Source organism: Chaetodon auriga, chromosome 3 (assembly GCF_051107435.1).
Source record: "Chaetodon auriga isolate fChaAug3 chromosome 3, fChaAug3.hap1, whole genome shotgun sequence".
Taxonomy (NCBI): Eukaryota; Metazoa; Chordata; class Actinopteri; order Chaetodontiformes; family Chaetodontidae; genus Chaetodon; species Chaetodon auriga.
The window spans coordinates 11,412,834-11,436,917 of NC_135076.1; the positions used below are offsets into that span (position 1 = coordinate 11,412,834).

Sequence of the window (24,084 nt, forward strand, 5' to 3'; positions counted from 1 at the left end):
AGAGTGTTTATCTTTTGTAGAATCTATCATGATATTTGACACTGTTTCTTTTTCAAAAAAACATTTAGAAAGCTCTGCTTAAGCTCTAAAGACACATGCAAACACCACAGAAATGTGTCACTGCTAGAACACCTTAACATTTATTCAGTCCTTGTCTAAAGCGTGTGTGTAAACAGTGGGTCAGCTTTGTGAATGTTTGTTGTGCGTGTGTACACGTGTGAGAATGTGTGTGGGTGTTTCCACCCATGCAGACTCATAAAGCTGCTATGCACTGCAGTGACCTGCCTTAATCCAAGCACCCTGTAATCCAATATAAAACGAACTGACAATATTTAGTTTGATGCTCCTGTGTCTCTTTGTGTGTGCCATGCCCTCTGATTGGTGAATATCACACACAAGACCATCCCAGGACACCCCTGGCATGCCAGTCATTACCTGTCCTAATACCACACGGTTCATTCATACTGTCATTTACGATAGCCACACAGCACAGATTGCATTAGAGGATGTCAGTTTACATCAGTTTATCCCTAAAACCTCTTTTAAACAGCCACATAACATTCATTTTGGGTTTCTGCTCGGCTACTGAAATCATTTTTCAGTTTAATTACATTTACATTTTCTTTTAAAATCCAGAGGTAGTCATACAACAGTCTGTACGCTTTTGGCTCTTACACTAATACTAATACTTGCAATACTTAAGCTACTAATGCATGTAACAACTATAACTCACTGTTTATTCTATAATGGAGCAATGACACATATCATTTCCCAAAGTTTTCCAGAGTTCAACAAAGATGGGATAGTTGTTTGTTGGAGGGGTTTTGGGAGGGATAAATGATATAGAGCTTCCTAACGCCTCATGAATAAGTCTACTCTACCTCACTGCAGACAACAGTGATGATGATGTACTGGTAGTCAGTGCAGCTCCAGCGCAGGATGTAGGTGCCCTCCTCGTTGCCCTCCTGACGCAGTTTGTGGATGGCATACTCCGTACTAGGGAGGGGGAAAATGCAATTAATGGGGGTAGTAACAGGGTTCTATCAAAAGCAGATTGAAGGTTTAAAGCAAAAAATGTCCACACAAGCTCCATTTCACAAAACATCTCCATACGATAGCCCTTATTAGAAACCCTTTATTTAGGCTGGCTTTTAAAAGCAGTGTGTGATCTCTGCGCAGGTAGGAGGCAGACAGGGTGGAGGCAAATACGCATTAAGGTCAACAACAGATGGTTCATGGTCAATGTGTGTAATAAAACCGTCTGTGTCAAGTGACATTGTGCTTTTGTGAAGAAACAAGCACACACACATTCCAACAACAAATCTGCCGGTACAAACCAGATGGGTCCGTGGCAGCCGTTGTTGATGTTGTGCACCACTGAAGCAGGGGCCACCTCCTTGCACAGGAAGTGATGGGCATCTACTGTCAGCCTGAAGTAACCATCCACAAGGGCAGCGAAGGACAGAGCCTCAGCCCGAGAAGCCATTTGCAACTCCTGAAAAGAGAAGAGATGAGGAGAGAAAGATGAAGTGAAGGAGGGAGGGACGACGCGGTGAAAATAGGAGCTCTTACAAAGCCACAATACTCCGGAGGGCTATCTAAAAGAGCAGTGCTGGAGTACAAAACTCAAATCCATCTTCATGATTAAGTATGATATCATCATTAGTCATGGCTAATAGCATGAAGGCAGAACGGCTTTGCTTTAATTTGAGATAAATCCAAACAAATGCTGCTGTTGGTCACATTAACTATAAAACCAGTAGTGGCAGAAGTCCAGGTTACTAGAATAAGTGAGAAAGAGTAATCCTATTATTACTGTAAGACACATCTCACGGGTATTTGCTTTGATGTATTGAGGCAAATACAGCAACAAAGCCACTGGGATTTTGTAAAGTAAATCATTTTCACACTAAATTCCAAACATTAACTTGTTTGTTCATGTAAACAGAGTCCGTTTACACTTTCTGTCTCAGTGTGACACTCCTCTACTATGCAGTCACATCCTCATGCTGTAAATGACGATCCACTGCTCACAATTAATGTGAAATTGCTGCTGGGGTTAAACAGATTTGGGTCTCAGTGACAATATGGAGGTTGATCCCACATGAAACACTGTGCTGTCTGATGTGTTGGTTTGTCTGCCTCACCATTCTCTTGTTGTCCTGTCTGTAGATGGTGACTATTGCCTCTTTGATGACAGTGTGGGTGATCTCATGGAAGTCACAGAACACCACCCAGCCTTCGTTCACCTCTTTCTTTCTATCGTTCTTTTGCTTTCCGTCCAGCTTGTTCTTCTTTGACTTGCCCTTTTCTTTAGTGATAACAGGTGTCTGTTTTAACGAGATACAAAGCACATATACACACACTAATTATGTAAGAAAATGAATCATCAGCATTTTCAAATAATGTCAAATGATGCCATCTGAAAATACTGCAATGGGTTTGTCTTTGATAATATGCAGAACCATCACATGTGGACTAGTTACCTCAAGAGCGAATCAAAAACAAAATGAAGACAGCTATATTGATCTTCCAAAGCAACTGACACTCTGTCAGTTATTATGAAAATGTGTCCACTAAACCATCTTAGTCATTTCTTGAGAGGTTTTACTGAACTAACTCCAGTTCTGCATGAATAACAATAAGAAACCTACACATGACATTTGATATGGGTCATTTGTTTATGCTTAATATTGTTCACACATTACGCTATTCAGCCGGACTGTACAGATGATGAAAGCAGTATGCAGATGGAAAACACTGTTAACAAGCAAGAACTGGGGGGGGGGGGGGGGAGGAGCACTAGTTCACCAAGTGTCTCATTTCTGTATTATATTCCTATTACATGCCTTCAGGGACTTTGGATTTGATTTTGTGGCTTTATCCAACCTCACCTTAATCCTAATTTTCCACATGGAAACATATGTTTTGTTGTAGCTAATCAACACAAAGTTAGCAGCATTTTTCCTATATGATGTTTAATTCTGTCCAGAAGCTGTCCAAGTAATGACGAAAGGGATTTATCTCTGCCAGTTTATCTGGAATTCCTATTCACACAGTTTCACTCACTTTAGGAGGCTTCTTTCTCCAGGAAATGCCAGTGGTACCAGTAACCAGGACCTGCATGTCATGGCTTGTCTCTGTGTTCTGACACTGGCTCTGCCCTTGGCTCTGGTTGTAGTACCCTAAAAACAGCAAACAAACATTATACTACGGCAGTTATACATGCAGCCAAAATGTACGAATGCTGCAGTTACAGGACACATGGACTACAGCAAGTAATTATAGTTAGTTGGTTTCTCAATATTGTTTTTCAAAACTCTTGTAGTGATTACGCAGACATAATCTTGCTGGCTATGGCTACTGTGTGTTTACATTGAAAGAAAGTTCTGGTCTTAAGCAGGTTACTTAAACCATCTGGGTTTACATCAGTGCTTAAAAATATCACATTGGTTAGAATCATCTAGAGTCTGGTCTACTCAGTGACATGTAAACATCTTGTTCCTCTTTGTTCCTTTCACTTTTGATTTTCACCATCTGCACAAAAGATGCTTAAGCTCTTTTTTTGGATGTAAACAAAGTTTTTTTTTTGTTTTTTGTTTTTTTTTTAGAAGGTGGGACACCACAAGCTCTCTGAACGTAAACATGCCAAAGTGATCACTCTAATCCACTATAGCTGGTTAAAATGTTGTGATGTGTTGCAATAGGACTGTATTTTGTCTCATCTTGCCTAATAATTTTAATAATAATGATCACTTAATCTCTCTCTCCTGGCTTAACACCTAGACAAACTTCCTCTATTGTTTTTGTAGCAACTCCCACTGGCTTTATGTTGGCAAACAAACAGCTGTCTCTTTTCGTCATCTATAATCTCCTCTAATTCCAATAAAACTACATCTCAAACAAAACCCCACCCTGAGCTGCTGCCACAAATCAGGCACAGTGTGTAAGAACTTTCTCCCTGAAATCTTACCGTAGTAACCTCCATTGCAGAGCTCTCCTTCCTGCGTTACACTGAGTGAGATGGGCTCAAACGTCTCGCTGCCGAATCCGCTGGTCAGGCCCTCTAGTGTGGCCAGATACTTGATCTTCAGGTCATACGGCGTGATGTTGCTGTCCTTGACTGTGCGGCGGTTGAATTCACTGAGGAATTTCTTGAAGACGTTGTTGATGCGGATACGTGTCAGAATGTTCCGCTGCTTAATGTTACGGTTCAGCGACTCTGGGATGAAACGTTTGTAGCTGGTGGGATAAAGATAGAAGGACAGATAGAAATAAATGTATGAGCAACTTCTTTCGGTACGTCCTATGCTTTGTGTTGTGAAGGTAAGGGTGAACTATGGATTAAAGAGTGGGCATTCATTAGTAGCTGTCGCTCTTTAGCCAAACTTGTCTTTTTGTGTGTATACAGGAACCCTTCCTCCCTGCAGCTGTCAGACTGTACAATAAAAGCTACTCCAAGTAATCAGTGCAATAGTCTGGACAATAAAAACATGTACATAACAGTCTGTAAATACGATCTACAATTTCTTACAATTTTTTTTTTTTTTTACAATTTCTTTCTTTTTATTTTTATTTAAATCCTCACTCTTTTGTATATACTGTTTTTTGTCTCTAATTTGCATGCATTTCTTATATTAATCTTAACTGATGCTGCTGTATTCTTGAATTTCCCCTCGCGGGACAAATAAAGGAATATTGATCTTGATCTAACCTTTGAACATGAGGCGTGTTATGAAGTGAAGGACATGAACAAGAGCATAATAATGTATGGAGATCCAATTAAGGTTGCCAATACTCAAAAAAGTACATGTTTTCATAATTTTCAATTATTTGCTTAGTTTACAGTTTGAAAAGTCTCCCAAAATGTATAACGTATGAACTCTTGGAGCCAGTGTCACCTGAGCTGTCAACAAGTCTAACCGGTTAACTGTTAAAAATTCAGCGCAACTACAAACAGGAAAACACCACTGCTCTGCTGCACCATCCAAAACTTGTTCAGAAAATCAATGATTCAAGCACAAGCCATATTGTGCTAATGTGTGTGTGTGTGTGTGTGTGTGTGTGTGTGTGTGTGTGTGTGTGTGTTTTACCTGATTTCTTGGGAAGTGGACATATCTGTGTTTGTGGCATAGTGAGTGATAGCAAGCACAGCCATGCCCAAACATTCATTTTCTATCTCGTGTTGCTCTGCCTCCGACTGGGACATCCTCAGTGGAACCACGCCTTTCTGAAAGTCGTGCTGGCCCTGCACAACCAATATGTGTTTATGTTTAGTAGAAAAGAAAAACAGAGAGACACACCAAACGCAGAAACTTTATACTTTAGATTTGAATGGACTGAAAGAGCTGAATTGAGAACAGTGGCTCTAGATTACACAGAGGGGTTATGTTCCTGTCTACTGCTGAACTTAAAACTGCACTTCCTGGCATTATTACATTTCCTCCCAGCTGTTGACATTTTGAAACCCCGCTGTGAGCTGTGTTGATGTTTGAGCTTTTAATCAGAATGAACTTTCAAAGCTACTTCAAACAAAAAGAATGGCAAATACAAGAAAAAAAGGTATTTGGTTCTTTATAAAGGCAACATTGAGAAAGCAGTGCTTCAAACGTCCCCATGACATGACAAAGAAAGCCGTTAGTGACTGATTATTTTTTCACCTGTGAAAACAGGTAGTCGAGAGAGGCAGCGTCCAGCAGGGGTGTCCCTTCTGGGGTTTTCTGTGGGCTAAGCCCTCCTCTGAGTTTACTGATGCAGTGTCTCCAAACTGGAGACTCTCCTTCAGTAGTGCCATGCCAGTTTCTGAAATAAAACCTGACAGGAGACAGAAAGAAGACAAGTGAACAAACTTTATACAGGGTCTGCACCCAAGAAAGTACACACAGCTTTAAAAAGTGGAACACACCGTGGCATTACAAGATCAGATGGGTTGTTTTATGCTAAATGAATTCCAGAAACCCATTATGTTGTTGAATGTGCTGATTTAGATGTCACATGTCCAGGAACTCACTACCAGGTTTTGACATTACTGCCTGGAAGGAATGAGGATGTTCTATAAATAACAAGCCTTGAGTTCGCATTGATGGAATTTTGCGGTGGAATGTCAAAATGAAAAGATGAGCTGAACCCTGGATCATTATATGCATGTGGCCGAACGACTGTTATGCACTTAACAAAGATCTATACGAGTATGAGGTAGTGACGATAAAAGAGTGAAAACAAAAGCTTTATAACTCTGACCTGAATCATACATCATGCACCTGAGCGTGCACAGACAAACAATGCAACAGGAAGTGCTCTACTGCCTCCTGTATTATATTTTGTGATTAAAGTTTAAAAAGTCCAAGTTTCATTCAAGTATCACCCAGTCAGTTAGAATTGCAGTCCTGGGCAACATTCAAGTTTTTTTCCCTTTAGGCATTTGCCTTTTTTCCTGTTTACTCAGAAATGAAGCAATATTTGAGCAAGACGGTGATGTATTTCAATGGAAAAAATCATCTCTGTCCAGCGTCACATACATCTGTTTAGACATGTGGCAGTGGACAGGGAAACTGCTAATAAAAAACACAAAATAACTCCAAGCAGAAAGGCCCCAGCCCACCAGAAGCCAAGATCTTTTGGGGCAACAATAGGCATTTTCAGCCCAAACTGTTCTGGAGACTCCCTGAGATGAACTTTGGTGGACATTTGTCATGTTTTCTTCCATTTCTTAAGGCTACCACTAACAAGCTGTTGTTTACACAGCTCATGTTTTAAACGTTTTTAAAAATGGCAGTTTCTGGGGCTGCATTGGCTCATGTGTCCAATCAATGAATGTGCACTTACACCTGGACCAATCAACGCACACTGACATGTGGACCAATCAACGTACACTTGCATCAGTCAAGGTTCCTCTTGTGCTGGGACAGTACCTATTCTGAAGTAAGAACTAAAAAAAATCCCTCAAAATGGTGTTCTAACAAATCCCATGGTTTCCAATTCTTGTAGTGTGGAAACAATTGAAAATACCTAATGTTACCCATGAGGACCCACCATGCTGTCCATTTTCTCCTTTTAAGCCGTTGGTAATGTTGGTCTGTCTGACTGATATGTTTCAACAACTACTGGATGAATTCCAATGACACTTTGTACAGAGTTTCATGGCCCCTAAAGAATTTGTCACTGGACAAATGTTAGCATGCTAACACATGGTAGCCTTAAGCAAAAAGTACTGGTGTACTTGCTGACCCGCTAGCATGGCTGTAGACTCTCAAGTTTTGTTATTTCTCCTGTTTTTTTGTTGTTGCTGTTGTTGTTGTTTTTTTTACCTGATTTGAATCCATCTTGGTGGTACTTCAATCCCTGTGTGTGGTTGTGCTGATCATTTGTTTATGCTAAAGATTGTGTGTATATCCAGACTTTACCACAATACCATGCCTGTCTGGCAGATTGCACTACAGTACGCAAAGCAGGCTGCAGCAAAACACACACAACGCACCACAGTTACACTCTATGCACACTCAATTTTCTCTCCGCTTGCTAGTGTCACAGCAGAGCACAGCGAAAGAGGAAGTGCAATTGACACCACAGTAATGTTTTCTTTCCTCTTTGCATGAAATGCTACCTAATTTGTACAATGGATTCTCTGAAGAGGAACATAACTCAACTCAAAGTGATCCAGTACACATATGACACTGCTGGTCTGTGTAATAAAAACTTTTCCCTCCAAACTTGTCAACAACTCTAACAACTATTTATTTTGCAGGTTCCTCTCTCAGCAGCACCTCTGCCGTTCTACAAACCTGACACTGACAACATACATCCATCACATCTTTATGACGTATTCGCAACCTTTAAAACTACCTTCTATAGTAACAATAATAATCTTTATTTATATAGCACCTTTCTCAACAAGGCTACAAGGTGCAGTTATTTTGTCATACTCATTCCACATCCCCAAATATCATGCCAATCCTTTTCAACCAGTATGTTTCTATTTTAGATGTTTGCCTCTACCTCAGAATGTTATGTGAACTTGTGGATGGGTGATGGATGAGGAGCAATATGTTTGAAGCGCTGCTAAGAAGGAAGCCGTTTGTCACTGATGTCTTAGAAATATAACAAATCTGTATCTTCTCTTACTCGTTTATAGTTTATTTCTGGCTAGAAAACCATGCATTTGTCCATACAAAATAGGTACTTTTCTCACTGGTTACTTTTTATAAAAAGGTAAACTGACAAAGTAGATGGTTGTATACAACTGAACAAGACCTACAGATAAAATGACGGTTTAAATGGTTAACAATATTTGAAAGGTGTAATGGTGTAATTGATTCTGCTTCCTGACTATCCTCAAAAATGGGCACTGGGTCACTTCAAACAGCTGCTAAACCACATGAGAAGATGAGAGCTGGAATGCAGTTTCTGCCTTTTGCCTTCAGGTCCAGCTCCCTCAACAAACTATCACATCACTAACAGTAGCACATAAATCTGTGTCGAACTCACAGGCCATGTTACCATCAACCATGATAACCAAGATATTCGAACTCCAGAGTTTCGTGGCCTCTGACTGTCTTGGCTGTCACTCCAGTGTGAACTGGAGGTCACAGAAATACATTATCCACTAGGCAAAAACCAGGGACACATTCCTGAGATTGCCACACCAACCTTCATAGCAGGGAGGCTGTTTCTCCTGAACACTCCCATACAAATGACTATGTACAGAGGCAACATACATAGGTAACAAAGGTTAACAGTTTAAGCTTGCTTGGTATTGCTCCACCTCTTGCTCCTTCCCACCAGAAAGAGACATTCAACATCCCAGCAACCAGTTTTCATAGTCAGGAGTCAGGATGCCAAGGTTCCTGCCTTTGCCTGCCACGCACTGTTCCCCACACCGAGGAATAATATTTCCAATATCTTGAAAACTACACTAAATTGAAGTGATTCGAACCAAGAAATGATTTCATGGAAACAAATGGCAGCTATAAAATTATAATATTCAACTCCAGTGTAGTCAGCCGCTGCTGTGATGCCATTCTTACCTCATGCGGTAGCTCAGCTTGAGACTGGTTTCATCTGTGATCTTGAACTCATAGTTGGGGGGGTACCATGTGTCAGTTGTCTCATTGTACAGGGCAAACAGATTATGGCACAAGGGAGAGATTGCTGAGGAGGGAAAGAGAAAAGTGGAAAAAAGAACAAGTTAGACCAATAGTTGGATTGGGACCATCGTTTTAGAGAGCACTGCAAATTTCTGCATTAACCGCAGGACTTCAAATGCTTGAAATGTGAAGAGACTGACACGATTTTCATCTTAGCCCAGCTAACCAGAGTAACCACTCAGCTAAAATGACTAATGGTAGAGTAGAGAGAGACACTTCTTCTAAGAGCCTCTACAATGGCACTTACCTTAGTTTTACAGAAAATGATTCATTGCTTTTGAACTGTGGTTGCTATTGGTTTGTACTAATGTGATGCACTATGGTGATATTACTAAAGGGAGCCATTGATTCTCTAGCAACCATGATGTTTATCTCTATTGGAATCTAATGCACTTTATTTCACATGTTGACAGCTCATTGTTAGCACTTAGAGATAAAGCAGTAATAAATGGTCATTTGGATTTCAGATCAGTGACAGACAGGGAGAAGTTCTCCTCTGTCAAAGTGTAGTTTCATATTCTGACATTTATTCCTCACTGAAAAGTTACCTTTTCATGAAGTTAATTAGAGAGGAAAGAGCAAGAAGTTAAGAACCTTTCTAACTAACTTTTCTAACTAAACTTCAACTTTACTGCAATTTATCTGTGCGTTTCAAACATTCTTAAATATACCTGGGGTTTTATTATCAGGTGTACTATAATGCAAAATAATCCACATTGAATTTGTTGTAGTCAGATTGATTTGCCTTTTGTTCGTGCCAGCTAGACTTTGTTCTCTTCCACTTTAAACCAGGTGGTTTGTTATCCCCAAATGATTTGGCAACTATATGCCACGTACGAGACTACAGTACAGCATGTCCTCCATTAGTGCAATTAACAGAGATTATATCAATCAGCAGAACAGGCAATTTTCGATTTTGCCGAACAGTCATCAGGTCAGTCACTCACAGCATTTCTTGGCGGCATCCACACAGAGCTGCTCTGCAGTGTAGCAGCCAGTGAGATACTCAATCTGGTGCACCTCCGGCACGTAAAAATGGATCTCCAGGCCACAAGTGGAAGTCGGAGACGAGGAGTACTGAGTCTTCCTACTGGACCTCCTCATCTTCCCACAGAGTTGCCTGCTCAACTCCATCATCCACAGAGTTGACATTCAGCCACTGGATGAAAGAAGTGAAAAAGAGAAATGGGGGAAGTGGGAAAGTCACATTAATTGTTTGCCTTAACATCAGAGTTTCTCAAAGCAGTTACTTTGTGGCTTTCATGATGAGTAAACTAATGTACTCACAAATTCCTGTATTTTGACGGTCAGTGCAACAGTGCACACTTATGTTAGCTTCTCCCACTCGTATATTATTACATAAACAATACTTTCTGGGGAAATGGGTGACCACTGTGTAGTTAACATCAATCAAGTGTGTCTGTATGTGTGCTACAGTAAGCCGAAAGTATTGATTGTGTGGTGAGCTCAGCAAACACCAGCAGAGAATCTGAGTTCAATGTTCATTAACCTGATGACTCATACTGAACGTCATGCAGAGCCACAACACACAAAAGTAGACAGAATACAGTGATGCCTCACGAAGTGCAAACGAAATGACGCCAGCCTCTCAACTGGGCCGATGACACACGGACGACAGATGTTTGCTGCGCAGGAGTTGCTAGGAATATGGGCTTCACTACTGGATGAGTCTAATAGCCCGTCTACACCAGCTGCACAGCAAAAGCAGCATGTCAGCAGCAGCGGCTCTGAGTCCTTCATCAGCACACTGGACCCATTCATCCACTTTTTTGCGCTCAATGCGGTGCTGACAGCACTTACACAACAACAATGAGTCTGAAACAGCTGGATTGGGTATCGGTGACAACGTGGTAGATCTTACTTGATGTTACTTGTGATTGCTACTTAAATGAACTGTAATATATAAAGTTTGCACCAGTTTGTGACTTAACTGACTTAACAATTATTATTATAATAGATTTATTGAGGAATTTTGTTTGACAAAGTTAGGAAAGCAATGTTTAAGTCAAGCCCGATGTCACCTCCACATAAAAGAATCATCCTGGTCTCTTCCACACAGTGAAGCACAGGGCTGCACCTGCTAATTATTTTCATTGCTGATTAATCTGTCAATTATTTTCTCAATGATTAGTGCTTGGTCTGTAAATTGTCGGAAAAAGGTGAAAAACGTTAATCTGTGTTTTCCAAAGCCCAAAGTGCTGATGTCACATTTAAGAAGCTGGAATCTTAAAAAAATACTCAAACGAAGTTGATCAATTTAATAGTTGACAACTTTCTGATTAACTGATTGATCGTTGCAGCTCTAGCAAGGCATACAGCTTATTAATTAGACACTGGTATGGGATCAGTACTCAGTACTGTAACAGCACCACCAAAGACTTCTTCATTGAGGCCAATGGTGGCATACTGTGAGCCAATGACACAAACAGCCTCATCATTTCATTTCAGCAAAAACTGACTGAGTGACACATGAAGAGATTGTGGCATAGAACTCATCATCAGTTTGACATCATCGTCTTCTTCTGGTTTAGATGAACCAACTTTGAAAAGAACACATAGCACAGAAAACGTTGGTCACTGACATAGGACAGAATTATGTTTCCTTTATCTCTGTGCACCAAGCAGACTCCACCAAAGCTGAAAGCAGATGTCAGGCAGATATTATTGGAATATGCACACAAGTTCTGAGCCCGGTCGCAGTACTAGCACTGCTAAATTCTGTAGGTGAGATGGACTTTGGTGTAACACTAAGTCTAGATGAAGGCTTTCAGTGAGTCGACACTGAATTCTACTGAATTCAGATACATGAACAAAACAATATGAAAAGATCACAATAATCACACACACAGAAAGCCATTCATCACCATAACTCTGTATTCCACTTCAAGGTTGGGCCAGTGTAAAAGCTTTCAAACAGGTTTGATATTAAGCCAGACCAGTAATACCATGGCACCACAATCACACTAACTGAGTGACAGTTTTAAGAAGCAACCTTGCATGTCCATCTTTGGATTTAGACAGATTAATGATTCTTGTTGGGAAGCATTTACTGCACTTCCAGTAACAAGCTGTCGTCAACTCAAAGAGCAGTCTCTTCACCTGTCTGTGTGTGCAGGGGCTAAGCCCATATGACCATCAATGAGAATAAAACACAGCAAAGTCTCTCATGCTGAGCTAAAATGAAATGAGTGCACATAAATTAAACAAATAACAAACAAAATATTATGTTAATCAGATTGTCATATCACTTATTGCATGCAAGGTCGTACACGGGACAGAACAGCAAAACCAGTAACTGCCCCAAAGCCACAGTCCAGATTGCTGCTCAGTAAGGAGCAAGGAGCAGAAAACACACCACTAACCTACAAAAGAAAAATCATGAAGTCCCATTCTTCCTTTAATATTGTGTAACAACACAATGTCCTCATGACTTCACTGCCCAATCCTATTTCACAGTAAGCCTAAACTTCATTTCTTACTTATTGCAGCTGTGTTTCTTGAGAAGTGATTTTCAATGAGTCATCTGCCTTTTGCGGTTAATCATTCCTCTTTGTACGTAAATTCAATGTAGTACTGAAAGTCTCTTATAGATGTCATTTGTAATTTAGTTAAATGTAACAATGCTTCTTAAACATTTAATGTGGTATATCACTAAAGGTTTCTCCAACAAATGACATGATCAAGACTGGTTGAGACTGGCAGCATTTTGCAATCATAAGACCACACTTTCATCACTTCTCCATGTCAACTTCAGCTGAAAAAGATTCTGGTAGTTCTTCCTTCTCCCCCTCAGTGACGTCACTCTGCCTTGTCTGCATGCCTTTGTTTTACCGAAGTTAAAATGACTGGAACCATTCTTTCTGCCAAACAAAAATGAGACCTTGGGACAGTTTATGATGTAACTAGTGACAAACAGAGACACTTCGAACAGTTGTGTGGGTGATTCTTCTGCATCTCTTGCATCAATATAGAGTTCATCCCATCTATCTAATACTGTGGAAGGAAGCCATTCTAAAAAGTGGAGGTAAAAAAAACTGAACACAAGCACCATGAGAACAAGGCGCAGCTGAAGAACAAGAAAGCGAAACTGAACAAGCCTCCTCTTAGTCATCACGACCTGCTCTCACAGATACAAAGCTTCCTTCCTGTAACTACTTTTCACAGTAAAACACTTCCAGCAAAGACAATGGCGTATGACTTTTATTGTCTTCATGGAAAGCCCTGGTTGACAGCATATCAGAGGTTTGTTAGGTGTTTATTGAGTTTTTCTTTTGGTCAATATGTTGTTTGCAGATGACATCACGTCACTCTTTTGTTGTGGCGCAAACTGCAGATGGAGGGCAGGACATGATTTTTCACATAGGAAGCACAATAAAACACTCAAAATGCCTATGTTTTGCATCGTATACGGTTGCTCAAAACGACCAACCTGTGAAACCACAAGGAGCTTCTATCAAGTACCAAAAGTTGTTGTTCATGAGGGTGAAAGGCTTGTTAACTGTCAGTGGTTGGGAGGAGCTGAGTTGGATGATGGTGGAAATGGTGCAACACCAGCTTTTGTTTTAAATCTATGGTGGTAGATTGGAAGTAATAGCTACACGCAACATGACTGACATCTAAATCGTCATTAACAATTTCACATATTTTGTCATACAAAGCGCAACAATAAATAATCAAGCAATGATTGTAATGACAGGGATTCAAGGGGCCAGCAGTGGGAGACAATGGCAAACAAGCTAACAGTCAGCTTCTCATGCTGTCCAAGATGTCAAAAATGGCCAGCAGAGTGAATTGAGCACTGACCAACACAATGAAACATCACAAATCTGCTCCTTCCAACACAGTTTGCTGCAAACTGCTCAGGTGCAATGATAGTTGTTCGTAGACAGTTTTTTTTTTATTTATGACTTGTGACCATACCTGTAACTGATGCAGGCTGTGATACAAAAATATTTTTTAATTAGTAATATTTGATTAATGAACGTTTCCATTTGTTCCAGCTAAATTCTGGGATCAATTAAAAAGGCTTCAGGCAATCATGGCTGAGAGTGCATTCCTCATAAAACATTATGAGCCTTCACACCCTCCTGCACTCATGTTTGAGATGACAGCGATCAGTGGGGTGAATAATGAGTATAGTTATTTACACACTGAATAAATAGATACTTTACTTGAATGTAGTTACACTCAATGGTGGACTAAGGTAAAGATTTTGTTTGTTTTCAGACACAAGGAGTATGCTTATAGTTTTTATCTTGGTACAAAGGAAGATTATCATACTATTTTATCATTATTTTGAGCATATTACAATCAGTCTCAGTCATGAGCTTACGTTTCACCTTTGTCATCAGTTTATATGATGTTTGTATGCAATATGGCTACATTGATGCATTCAAATAAGATAATAAAACTTAGCAGTGCTTGGTTGCAACACTGTTGCAAGGATGCATGCTGAGTTAGGACATCCCCTGAAATGTCTCAGCATTAATAAATTATTTTGCCAGTGCACTTTTTCTGTTCCTGTTTTGCATGATTCAGCAGCACCCATGTACGTTTATGGACAATACATTGTTGGTACACCTGTGTCGATAAGTCAAGTCAGCCACAGTCAGCCGCTCAAAAGCTCAAACTACTTTATAAGATGTTCATTAAATTGGCTAAATTGTGCTATTTTGCAGCAAAGGAAAATGAAACTAACAACAGCATGTATACATGCTTGGTGGTTAGGGATTCAAACTTTCTAGATCTTCATTATGTCTCTCTCTCATTTTGCATCTTTTGATATTTTAGGCATTTCACCCTAACCAGCATACAAAGGATTTAGATATTGACTTTGCCGTAAAGAATTGGCTATGAATTAAGAATTCCAGTGTTGTGACACAATCATCAAGCAGCTTCACTTAATTACATATTTTAAACCAGAAAAGCAGAAACTAATCAGTGAAAATATCTAGTGAATTGTTACCTTAATGGCATGTTATAAGGCAATATCATAGTATTTTACATTTTCCCAAGGTAATGTCAACTCAGAGTAGGTCTTCAATAATTCAATAAGCCATGGCACTGAAGTTGATAAAATAAAACAGAATTCAAGTAGCAGGACTGTGCTTAAAACACACAATGCTGTAACTTGGACAGGCAAGATTTTATTCCAAAAAATGACCATTTTGTTTCATTTCAGCAATATGTGGTACACCATGTTTTGCTTTTTGAAAGCAGCAAAGCCAACGTGCCAGTAGACAGACAACAAGCTGGCAAAGACATAACATCACAGAGGTCACTTGGTTATTACAAGAAAATGTCAAGTAAGTGATAATCTACTGCTCTTTGATGTTAAATGTCAGGTTACAGTGGTGAATACCGAAAAGTGGTCTTATTTCTTCAACTGAAACAAACCTCAAAGTTTTTGGGAAGATCAAACTATGAAGAATGTTCAACTTTGATCATATGAACATGAAGAATTTCAAATTTTTAATCCATACAAAAAATTCCAAATGACATTTTCTTTGACTCATTTTACATCAGCCACAGCCTGTATTTGGGTGAAAAATTACCGTTCGCTAGCTCAACTTGAAATCCAAGTTCACTGGGTTAAAAAAAAAAAAACACACCCACACATCTAGGTCTATACAACTGTTGGAAGTAAAAATACAATAAGACTGCCAGTTGTTCTTCTGATATGAATACAATGGTCATTAAATGTCACCATGTAGCTGAAGTGCTTTAAACGTTCAAAGTCTGACAGTTCAAGTCTCTGTCAAAGGTACACTGAGGTAGAGCTGCAAGAAACCACTTTCCCTCACTGTTTGACGCGAAATTTGAGTGAGTGGTGGTAAAGCCAGAAACTGTGTGTGAGTGTGTGTTGGGCCCAGGAGGAAGCACCTACTTTTGTCAACCTCAAATGAGTGAATTGACTTACCCTTCGTTGTCAGGATTTTGAACGTACGTTATTTGTATTCCAAGTAGGGCTGTAGCTAACAGTGATTTGGCACTATCAGTAAAACCTATGACTATTTTCTCAACTCATCAATTAGATGCCTGGTCTATAAAATGTCAAAAAAAGGGGGGGGGGGGGGCATCAAAAGTTCCCAGAGTCCAATGTGACTTGTTCAAATTGTCATGTTTAGTCAGACCAACAGTGAAAAACCCAACAGTCATAGATATTCAGTTGATTATCACGGAAGAGTAATTTAAAAAAAAAAAAAACACACAGAAAAGTTCACGTTTGAGAGGAGGAAACCAGTTAATTTTTGTTATGTTTGCCTTAAATGTCGAATCACTTATCAAAATCACTGCCAGTGAAATCTGTCAGTACACTAAAACACACTAATGGTTTAATGGACTGATGGTCACAGCTGTGACGGTGAGGGACACAAAAGTGACCCCTGGAGCAGGAAGAGCCGCTGTCCGTCTATTCTGTTAATGTGTTAAATTCCAGTTAACAAAACCATCATTAAATCAAACCATTAACTTCTTTATTCTTGAACAGAATAATTTAACTTGCTTAACCCATCTCTATTGTGTCGGGCAGGGTCCCAGTGGCCCCCCCGCTCAGATATAAAACTACCAGCAGTTTTCTTGTCAAAGCACATCGAAGTGATGGGATATTTTTCGCTTGCTCCACTTTCAGTTTTGAGGACTGTCGGGACAGTTTGGTTTAAGTGGACAAATTCTAACACATCCAGTCAAATAAAATATTCATGAAACAAATATTGTCCTTGTGAATCTTGTAAGTCATCGCCGTCCTTCGATGTGGTCAAACTTTATTTTAATTTAAAGGCAGCGTCTTTGTGATGACGTTGTTGTATTAGATTGCATCAGACTACAAGATCTTCTAATAATTTATCCTCAATCTATTCACTTGGATATACTCTTGGGTAAATCCTTATTTGGATTAAATCGTAATAACACGGTACATCAGCCCACCAGCTATGTCTGTGCCTCTGGACATGGATGGAGACTCGCTGCTATCATGCCGACGTTGGCTGACATTAGCTTCTTAGCCTCTCTACTAACTCAAAGCTAACGGCAGCTGGATGTTTGTCCCGCTTGACAACAACGAAGAAAGATGACATACAATTGTGTGTGTTCAGCTGACCAAAAGACAGACATTTTCTTCGATGGCATCATTCAATACACGGTTCTCTACTCACCTAGCAAGCTTAGCCAGGCTGCTGGCAAGTTATTTCCGTTTCGTTTAGTACATTTGACGCGTCAACCAAGTTGGACCTCCTCGCTCGAAGGAGTAGAAGTATCGCTAGTCGGCTATTTGATTCCAAAACTGCCAGAGGAAAAATATCTCGTATCCAGAAAAAAGATAAATATAGGGTTAATTCCACAGAATTTGTTGATAGTTGGTAGCTTTAGCGGAGACACAGTCCACCTCTGTTCTTTCCGAGCCTTCCTGACAAGCAGCGTCCCCTTTCCCGAAAACTACGCAGTGGCCTTGTGTAGAATACGGCAGCTGATTGGCTGCTTAGCCCGTCAGTCAGTATGATGACGCCACCCGTCGTTGTCTCGACACTGAGGGGGGCGTGTTCCTTTTTACGTGTATTGTCCATGTTGTAGGATTGCAAATGTATTCACTCAATGGGGACAATGTAAGACTTTTCTTCGCAAATTATGTTTTTTTTTGTTTTGTTTTTTTAAGTCAGTTTCCTTGGTCAAAAACGAACATTCTGTTTCAAATTTTAATCCAACATGGTTAGAGGTCTTTAAAGCCGCCAAAAAATATGATAGATAGACAGAAAGTTCAGCAACATTACCATGATGACTGCACCACTCAGTCTGCTGAAGACTGTGAAATGACCGATACGAAAGCTCGAGATCATCTACTCAGTGGACGCTGTTGTGAGATTGTTTTTGTCAACTGTCTCCAAGGCAATACTAAACTCCCAATTTCAATACAATTTTTTTAAACATTTTTTTTAGACCTAAAAGAGTGGACTTTGAATAATTATTTGGGTCTGGTGTGGTTTTTCCACCAAAAAGCTCAATAAACTCAAATTACAACTTCTCATTCTCCTTCATTGGAAAATCTATAATTTTGAAGATTCTGTGTGACACACGATGTGTCGCGTTTGTCTGTGACGTCAGTTCTCAGTGTATGTGCACCAGAGGTTTTACATCAGCACGTCACACTTTTCTAGATTTCACATTGGACCGTGGCTGGTTTCTGAACCAGCTGTGATGTCACAAAATGAAGCCTTAATTGGTGAATTTGAACACAGCCTTTTAGCATCAAACTCTGCATCTACCTAATAGTACAATATGAAGGGCAAACACTCCAGTGAAGTAACACTTTTGGGGGGCGTAGATTAAGGAAAGCCTCCAGGGAATGAATGTAACTCAATGTATTCCGAAGGGACAATAAGAAGGCATAAAGCAGGGGAACAAATAAGGACTTCTCACTCTCATGGACTTCACATTTGTACACACTTTGTTAACACTGTAGCAAGGAGCATTTCATTCATCCTTGTCATTCTGAAGGTGGCAGAAGTGTAGGTAGTTCCTCCCAGGTCTTTGTTTAAGCTACAATATTTAAAACATATTTGTGATTGTGTTTCCAAAGCCTGGCGACATGCAGTCATTGCCTACGTTTGTAAATGCACTGCTCCATCTCTCGCAAATTTGCATAACTGTCCTTTCAGATGATGCCGTTTACTGGAAACAGTGCATTCAAGTAGCAATATCCTAAATGCGCTTTGACATTCCACATGTTATATCGAATTCCAAGAGATTCTGTTGCAAGTGATTCCTCAGTTTCTGCTTTTGAAGGGAATTTTGTAACAAACGCGAAATCAGAAACCTTGTAAATATCAGTCCAAGAAATGTGTAAAAATATGTGGCAAATTCTCAGCTTAAAACTAGGGGTCAGCAAACTCTCGAGATGATGTCACCACAAAAACATATAATGGAGTTTCCCCACTGACAGCATACAATCAAACGATGACACCAGGTGTAGATATTGACATATTTCATGACCTAAGAATAGTTCTGTGAATGTGGAAAGAAAACAAACAGATCAAACAGATGAGTTATGCATCACTGATCATCATTAGTAAAGTCAAGGTCTGCTAGATGCAGCATCCCCGAGCTGCTACATTCAAGTCTAATTACTCACAATTCTGTAACATAGGACCAACATTTAATGGTAAAGAGCTCACGATCATTTTTATGCAATTTTGGGACAGTTACAGATCTTTTATGTTATCACAAAAGTCTTTCAGTGTCATTTCATGTCTCCATTTAAGCATAACTTAAAATATGGTTGTTAAAATACTTAATCTTCTTTAGAACTACTTCTCAACTATAACTACATTTACAGCATGTTATACACCATTTGCTAAATGTTTATATTCTGCTTATAAAAGCAAAATACATACTTTATTGCAGTAAAGTGTTCCCAAGTTTAGTTTGGTATTTTAGTTTTTTCTCACACTTTTTTCTCACATCAGTCCTCAGCTTGCTGTGGTCAGTCTCTGCGACAGTTCTTGTCAAAGCTGTGAATGACTGATGTCAGCACTGCTGACTGGCCTTCAGTTCCAAATCACATCACTGCTGCAGTTATCATCTGTTAGTCACTTCGTCTATTGTTCGAGCAGCTTAGGGGATAGACATGGAGCTGTGGTGATACAATGGAAATCTACTCCTGTTCCTGCAATCAAAGACCAGACATGAAGACAAAAAAGGGGGGATTTTAAGGGAGGGACCTGCCGTACCACATCCCAGTTATCATTTGCTGCCCTGCATTACTGAAGTCTGACCCCATGATCATGGCCGTCAGTGTCAACGGTACTTGAGTATACTGTTATGAAATTTAACAGATTTGAACATGAGTTAAAAAATAGGTATTTCATGACGTGTGAACCTCATTAAACTTTTCAGTTTATCATTAAAAAATATGCTTAGCAACAAACATGTAGATATCACAGGGTGAGTCAGAAAAACACATGTGAATCAAGGCGAGCTGAGCAGGTTGAGGTTAGAGTGAGACAAAAACAAAATATGTATCATGACTCTTTGGGGATTTCCACAGCAGCCGCAGCATGTACCCTTTAAATGAAACATTCTAAGGACAGGTGCAGAGTGACCTGTAATTCATCAGACATGACTCAAACCGCGTATGTATTATTCAGAACAGTGCTCTGAAAAATATGATTTATTTCAGCATACTGACATCACAGATCACGGTATGTGTGTGCTTTGATCTGTGATATATTGATATTGTACATTGAACATGACCTACGATTGGCTAAAACATTAATGACATTGCATCATTTTGTATCAAAATGGAGGCTGCAGCTGTTGGTGGTGTGATTTATACATTTTGTCCATGTCTTGAATCAGCTGGTCTGTTTAACTGGAAAAAGCTCTTATTCACATAGGCTTGAACTGAAATACCATGAATTGGATATTCTTCTTTTGTGTTGTCAAAACTATGTTTAACATGAATGGGACAAATTAGCAGGTTTTTTTTTTTTTTTTTTTTTGATTAACTTTGCCATCAACATATTCATTATTTACATTTCAGAAACAGGCTACACAGAGTTGTACACGTAGCTATTCAGACCACAAAGCACATCAGTAATAGACCTTTAGCTCCCCCTTTTGATAACAATGTGGAACAACCATTTGGACTGTCTTCTACTTCAGCTTATAGAATAATGCTCCTGGTCAGCCCCCAGTGAGGTACAGCCCAGTGAAGATCCTAATCCTTAATAGCTAAATCAAGAAAAAACTCAGTGAACACCACCTTATTCTAAAATTCATATCTATAAGACACTAGGACGTATGTTGCAATTAGAAATATGAGGCTAAGGAAGCAGGAAATGAATGTGGATAAGCTTGCATGACAACATTAGTTTTACAGCCATATAAAACTTCAGTCTCCCAGTAGTTGACTGTTTTATGGGTGCAACCTTGTGCACGTAGCATCCACTGAATTTTCAAAAGCAGAGATAAATAAAAGTACATAGACATTCAAATAAATGTTCCTTTATTTCTTACAGTTAAGCAGAAGTTATATGAGTAGTGAAAATAATAGTAATATACAGAGTTTGAGCTGAATGTCTCTTAAACACACAAAAATAGCCTCATAGATTTATCATTGACCAAGGTGCAATCTATGTACAGACTCAACTATTTGGCAATAAAAACACACAGACTTTTGGACATCCCATCAAACGTTACTAAATCAACACACCGCAATCATGTCTTTCTTCTCTTTGGTCCTCTGGCTCGTTTAGCAGAATATGCTCTGACTCGCTGCATTCGTGTCAAGTTGGCAGCCATCCTTCAGTTATCACAGTACTGTACCTTCGATGGGGACAGCATCAGCACTGTGATAACTGAACCAGGGCAGCCTGTCAAATCTAGCAGTCCAGGCCTTTGCTCCATTTGTCATCCACCCATAATGTCAACAGGTATAAAGATAACAAAGTTTTCCTTTGGCATTTTTTAAAGCGTATTTGTTGATATCTCATACAAAACATTCACAAGTTGCATTTCCAGCATTGATTTGAACACAAATTATTTTAAGTAAGAAAAAGTATCTAATACTATGACTGATAAATCTACAGAGTAATATAGTCATGTCAATAAAAAAAGGCTTCATTTGAATACAATAGTTGTTGAATTATCCTTCCCACCATTGGTCACAAGCAGGAAGTCTTTTGTCCTCGAACAATGGGATCCAAACCTTTAAAATTCCATACATCTGCTTTTTTTTTTTTTTTTTGGATATACAATAAAACCACAAGAAAATAAATCAACAAAGTTAGAGTGGGAACAAAATGGGAACAAAACATAAACTATATTTCATAATTTGATTAGGGGAACAGAACTAAACAGAGTCCCCTCAAAAGAGGATGTGAGTCCTGGACAAACCAGGGGAAAGTTAAATCAGTCCTCATGCCTTCTTTTGATTATGCAGGTTTCCTGTGTACACCATGCTACTGTTTGTGTCACAAAAGTCCAGATTCGGTGAAAGTGAATGAGCAGTAAGTTTTGGAAGTTGGAGTCGGCTCCCACATACACTCCAATCAGGACAATTGTAAAAGTGGCTGATTCTGCCCTGCAAACACGGACTATGCTGCACAGAATATGATGAAACTCCTACCTGTGTCTGACTGGTGGGCAGTAAATAATGCACAACCCTGCTGCATGTGTAATTTGAACTCAAAGGCCTGCTGGATGGGAATCTGTCATTACAAACAACACTATAATTCTTGGAAACGGGAGGAGGATGCTTGCTCTACAAGTCTTGCGCATGTCATCATGAGGGGCATGTTTTGCAGTCTGTTTCCAAAGTATTTCGTTTCTTCCACTCTGCTCCTGCACAGAGGCCTCGTTAATGCCTCATCCCATAAAACAATTACGGGTACAAAGATCCCCCCGCCCCTGCCTCTTTTCCTGCTAGGACTCGGTGGAGACAAACTACTGTATGTTATTCATACCAACCACAAGGCCGAGTGACGTCAGACTTGTTATGATTCTCCACGCGGGCTCCGCCTCCCTCGGCGCGAGCAGCCTCTCGAGCAGGTCGCGGCTCCGCCTCCTCGCCAGTCCGCCCTCCGCTCTTCATGTAAACAACTCCATTATTAGCCCCGCTGCCAAGGGCTCTAGCCAAAAATGTCCCCGACAGACGTGAAAAGCAAAGCAACATGTGTTATAACTAAACAGGGCGGAGGACAAACACAGTGTCGGCGCTCAATAGCCCGTTAGCTGTCACGAATGTCTGTAAAAAACAGAGACCCCGTGAAGAAAGCGCGTCCATATTGCATCAACCCTCAATGTAAATAACTGAGGACTGGCTTATAACCTGACAGTGGGGGTAACAGGCAATGGCTCCGATACAGAGAATAACGACAGCAGCAGAAGTGAAAGCTGTGCCAAAGCTTGTTGCTGCTTTCTACAAATAAACAAAAGTTGGCCAAATCGAAACAGCGCTGGTATTTATGTCGCTACACAATAACATGCGCACCTGCTTTAATTAGGCGACATATGCTCTACAAAAAGCGACCGAGGGTAAAATATAAATGCAATGTTAGTATTGAATGTTGTGCAGCCGAACGTTGACGCCCAGCGTAGCATACACACCCCTTTCCCAGGCGAAAACAAACTGCATGCTCTAAGATCCAAATATAATCATTTATTCTTAATTGCGTTCAGTCCGCATTAAATATACAACACATATTTGGCTCACTCACCTGCAATTTTCCCGTTTAATCCCCCGTGTTTACATGAATATTTTTAATGACGCAGCAAGACCACACAGAGCAACGTGATTGTCGCCATTTTTTGTTGTTATTGAATTCTCCAAAGCCATGTGACAAATTGATAATGATTTTAAAAGCAGGCTTCCGGGTGTGGAGGCAAAAACTAGTTTCGCGAGGCTAAAAAAAAAGAAAGAAAGAAAAAGGCTAATCTTCCGAGTTGTTTGTCTGATGGATTAGTCTGGTTACTCCACTGACTGAAGGCTGTGCGCAATATTTGACAGCTCCGGGACGCTGCCGCCGCCGTATGGTTCGCAACAAGTACTCACTCGGTTCCTCCCGTCCGCAAACGTTGCGCAGAATGACAGCGACTCATGTGCTTTTCTGCGCCCGCTGCCAGCAGTGCTGAAACACAGGGAATACCAGCCCTCATGAAGCACAAGAAATGTTTGAAGCACTGACCCGAAAGAAATGCTGTCAACAAGTGGTGGAATGCAAGAAATGCCCACTTTATCTCTTAGTGGGGTAACATGCACGATGCACAGTAACTCTCACTGTAATATATTTGTTGCACAACTGAACAGAAATGTCAACTTTTCTTGCATCATTTCCAGAGTTTATCGCTGTAAATGATGTACTCGCAAATTGCAAACCCACTATCACTATTTTGATGGTGTCAGACGACATTCAGCTGACCGCGCCTT

General features: G+C 40.0%; 1 protein-coding gene across 1 annotated transcript in view; it reads right to left on the reverse strand.

Moving 5' to 3' along the window:
* jak1 (Janus kinase 1) overlaps positions 1 to 17,607 on the reverse strand; it is a 36,469-nt gene extending 18,862 nt beyond the window's left edge. The window contains exons 1-10 of the mRNA XM_076724239.1: positions 17,318 to 17,607; positions 10,091 to 10,302; positions 9,024 to 9,147; positions 5,661 to 5,814; positions 5,094 to 5,248; positions 3,974 to 4,242; positions 3,070 to 3,185; positions 2,148 to 2,330; positions 1,338 to 1,495; positions 882 to 996 (exon numbers count right to left, since the gene is read on the reverse strand). Of these exons, the coding sequence (XP_076580354.1) occupies positions 882 to 996; positions 1,338 to 1,495; positions 2,148 to 2,330; positions 3,070 to 3,185; positions 3,974 to 4,242; positions 5,094 to 5,248; positions 5,661 to 5,814; positions 9,024 to 9,147; positions 10,091 to 10,295 (1,479 nt within the window). The 5' untranslated portion in view covers positions 10,296 to 10,302; positions 17,318 to 17,607. The remainder of the gene's footprint in view (positions 1 to 881; positions 997 to 1,337; positions 1,496 to 2,147; positions 2,331 to 3,069; positions 3,186 to 3,973; positions 4,243 to 5,093; positions 5,249 to 5,660; positions 5,815 to 9,023; positions 9,148 to 10,090; positions 10,303 to 17,317) is intronic.
* Between the last annotated feature and the right edge of the window lie 6,477 nt (positions 17,608 to 24,084).